The 3027-nt window shown below is 54.2% G+C and overlaps 1 protein-coding gene across 1 annotated transcript; it reads left to right on the top strand.

The window, feature by feature from the left end:
• The first annotated feature begins 211 nt into the window (after window positions 1-211).
• LOC119355881 lies at window positions 212-1190 on the top strand. Its single transcript, XM_037622764.1, has one exon. The coding sequence runs from the start codon at window positions 537-539 to the stop codon at window positions 930-932; it is 396 nt and encodes a 131-aa protein (XP_037478661.1). The 5' UTR covers window positions 212-536; the 3' UTR covers window positions 933-1190.
• The last annotated feature ends 1837 nt before the right edge of the window (window positions 1191-3027 follow it).

A 3027-nucleotide genomic window follows, 5' to 3' on the forward strand; every position in this document is an offset into this window, starting at 1 on the left:
TCGCCACACGACTGCGCAAACACACATCCCACCACCGCACGCAATTACCCATCTGCCCTTCCCGTCTCCCCACAACCACGAGCACGCCACTCGGCTGCGGTCCCTCTGCACGAGAGCGCGGTGGCAGGGACGTAATTCCCTCCGAGGCCCGGGGGCCCTCTCTGGCGCGCTCCAGTATAAATAGGAGGCAACCCCCCTCCTGACGCCCCCCCCGTCTCTTATAAGCCAGAAGAATTTTCTCTCGCCTCCTCCCCCTCTGCTCCCCCCGTCTCTCCTCCGATCTTTCTCTCGTCCCGTTGTTCCCTCCCCTCCTCTCGTTCGGCCTCTGCCCTGTGAAGTTACCGTCCTGCCCCCGGTGGGCCCCACGGCCATCAATCTCCTGGAGATTTTTTTTCCTCCTCCCGGTTGTTTTTATTTCTTTCTTTTCTTTGCCTCTTCCGCATACATACATATCCCATCACCAGAAACCGCTTTCCTCTCCATCGACGGCTCCCCTCGGCTGGTGCTGCTGACGTGGCGGTGTCCCGGCCGTCGATATGTCGCTGAGCGAGAAGCTGGAAGCGGCGCGTATCGCACTGGGCAAGCGCAAGGAGCGGGAGCTGCAGCAGCTGGGCCCCGCCCCGGCCCCGGCCCTAGCCCCAGCGCCTGCAGCTAAAGCCGAGCTGTCCAAGCCGGCTCGGGCCGGCAACAACAACAAGCTGCTAGCCGGTAACCTGGCCCACGAGTTCCTGACCCACGGCACGCTCCTGGGCCGCCGGATCGAGCCGAGCCACCACCACCAACCCGCTGCCTCGGCCGCCTCCCCGCGGCCCGAGCCCGAGCCGAAGAGGAGGTACGCGGAGCTGTCCTGGCTGCTCATGACGAACGGGGCCCACATCCCCGGCGTCGTCAACCCCACGCAGCTCGGCCGCTGGCTCCAGATAAAGGAGTGACGCCCGCCGCCGGCCGCCCCCATCGGCGCCCACAAGAACCACCACCAGGAGAACGAGGAGGAGGAAGGGCAGCAGCACATCAAGACAAAGCGGTTTCGTCGTTCGCCTCGCCTCTCCCACCCCCTCCCCTTGTCTTGTTTCCTAGATCTAGCGAGAAAACTTGTTGCTGTTGCTGTTGTACTTAGCGCTATCCGTTCGATGCATTGGCACTGCTAGTCTTTAATTTCTTCTACTATTACCGTGTTTGCGTATCATTCATTCATGCGTGTTCGCCTTTATTTTCCCTGTCTGCGCCGCGCTCGTCGCGATAGCAAACTGCAAAAGCCGACGGATGGATGGATCGATCGTGGCGGAAATGTTGCAACGAGCATGGCGTGCGCTGGTGGAGATGGCTCGGTAGTTGGTCCCCGTTTTTATTTCCGTCTCCGTGTCTGGGTTTGGTTTGGTTTGGGTGAGCGCCCCGGCTCGGGGCTCTGCTCCGTAATAAATACAGGCAAGCTGGCGCCCACCGCGTGCGAGGTGAAGGATCAAAGAACCGGGCGCGTGGTAGATATGTCATCTTATCTGTGTATGTTTCGTAGCACTACTAGTATACAGTAGTATACTTAGTGCCGACCGATTGATTATCCTAGATGATTTTGTTTATTGGATCAAGGGACGAAGGGGGTCTGGTCCGGTCTGGTCTGGACCCGTCGTGTTTCCAGACGAAAGCTTTGATTAGTTTTTTGTAGGGAAGCTTTGATGAGTTGGTCCTTGTTGTTTCCACTGATCGATGAAAGGTATTTTGGCTCTTGCGCGCCTACCTGGTCCGTTACGACCTGTCTTGATTTGCATTTAAATACACGGGGATCGCTGCTGATTTGGTCGATCTTGATTTCCATCCATCGTCCACCGTATCGGTGCTGGTGAATGGTGGGAGGGAGGGCGATGCGAATGTGATCGTGCTAGTCCGTGGCCGTTGCTTGTGGAATCGTCTAATCCAGATTTGTGTTGCACGAGAGAGGGTCCTTGGTCGGTCACCTCGCCTGGGGTACGTAGCATGGCTGGGATAGAAGCAGGGTCGCCTCTCGTGAAGTAGACTCGTCGATCCGCCGGGTAGCAGGCGACCACGACTCCAGAGGGTGCACCGCCGGAAGCTTTTTGATTTGTTAAATCCCCTTCGTTCCAGGGAGGCTGCTAACCGGAACTCTGTATTTCGGATGCCTGCCTCGGGCTAGTGCAAGCTGCAAGGGGAGACTTCCGGATCCAGCGTCCAGACCTCCAAAATTCCAATAAAAACACACTCCGTGCAATTTCCGGGACGGGATCGACTGCGCACCCATGGCCATAAGGCCAGATGAGATGTGGCAGATTGGCGCCGCCGCCGACGGGAGGCAGAAACTCTAGCTGCCTTTCCTTAGGAGGAGAGACGTAGCCAGGAGAGAAATCAGATTTGTCATGAACTCTACTTCCCTAGGCAACGTATCTTAACAAACATATACATCCGATGTACCCGTGGGGTGTGCACCCTTGTATGGGGAATAGAAAGACAAGATCTGAATAAGATAGATGCAAAATAAAATGGCATGATCCACATGTACCAAAATACAATTCATTGCCTTTGTCACATATGATGACCACTTTGCCTCCTAGTGAGCTCAGTAAGGGTGACTTGCAGGGCTTAGTGGAGGGCCGAGCCAACAAAATTAGGGACATGTGCCAAACTTTAAAACGAGGCCTACCTCACTAGAAAAATAGACCTATAATAGTAATATATGTTATAATGTGTTACATGCCAATATGATATATCAAGAATCGCACCCATTCGTTGAAAAACTTGTTTTCAGCTTAAACTACTTTTCTATTGCGCGACACGGCCTTAAGCAATCTTCAAATCAATCATTCAAAAAAATTAAACTACTTTTCTAGATGGAATCTTAGTACACAAACAACACATGAGATATGGGATGCAATTGAAACAGAAAAACCTGGAGGATCGAGTTAGGTGTGTGATCCCCTTGATGACTTTGCCCTTGGACCATCATGCCGCTAGATGTGGCCATAGGTAATGTCCTTGCCATTGGACGCCTAGACATCCCATTTCTCTCCAAGTTTA

This window comes from Triticum dicoccoides, chromosome 2A (genome assembly GCF_002162155.2).
Source record: "Triticum dicoccoides isolate Atlit2015 ecotype Zavitan chromosome 2A, WEW_v2.0, whole genome shotgun sequence".
Lineage (NCBI taxonomy): Eukaryota > Viridiplantae > Streptophyta > Magnoliopsida > Poales > Poaceae > Triticum > Triticum dicoccoides.

Excerpts from the sequence above, each read along its gene's own strand:
- LOC119355881 (XM_037622764.1), top strand. The coding sequence starts at position 537 with ATGTCGCTGAGCGAGAAGCTGGAAGCGGCGCGTATCGCACTGGGCAAG.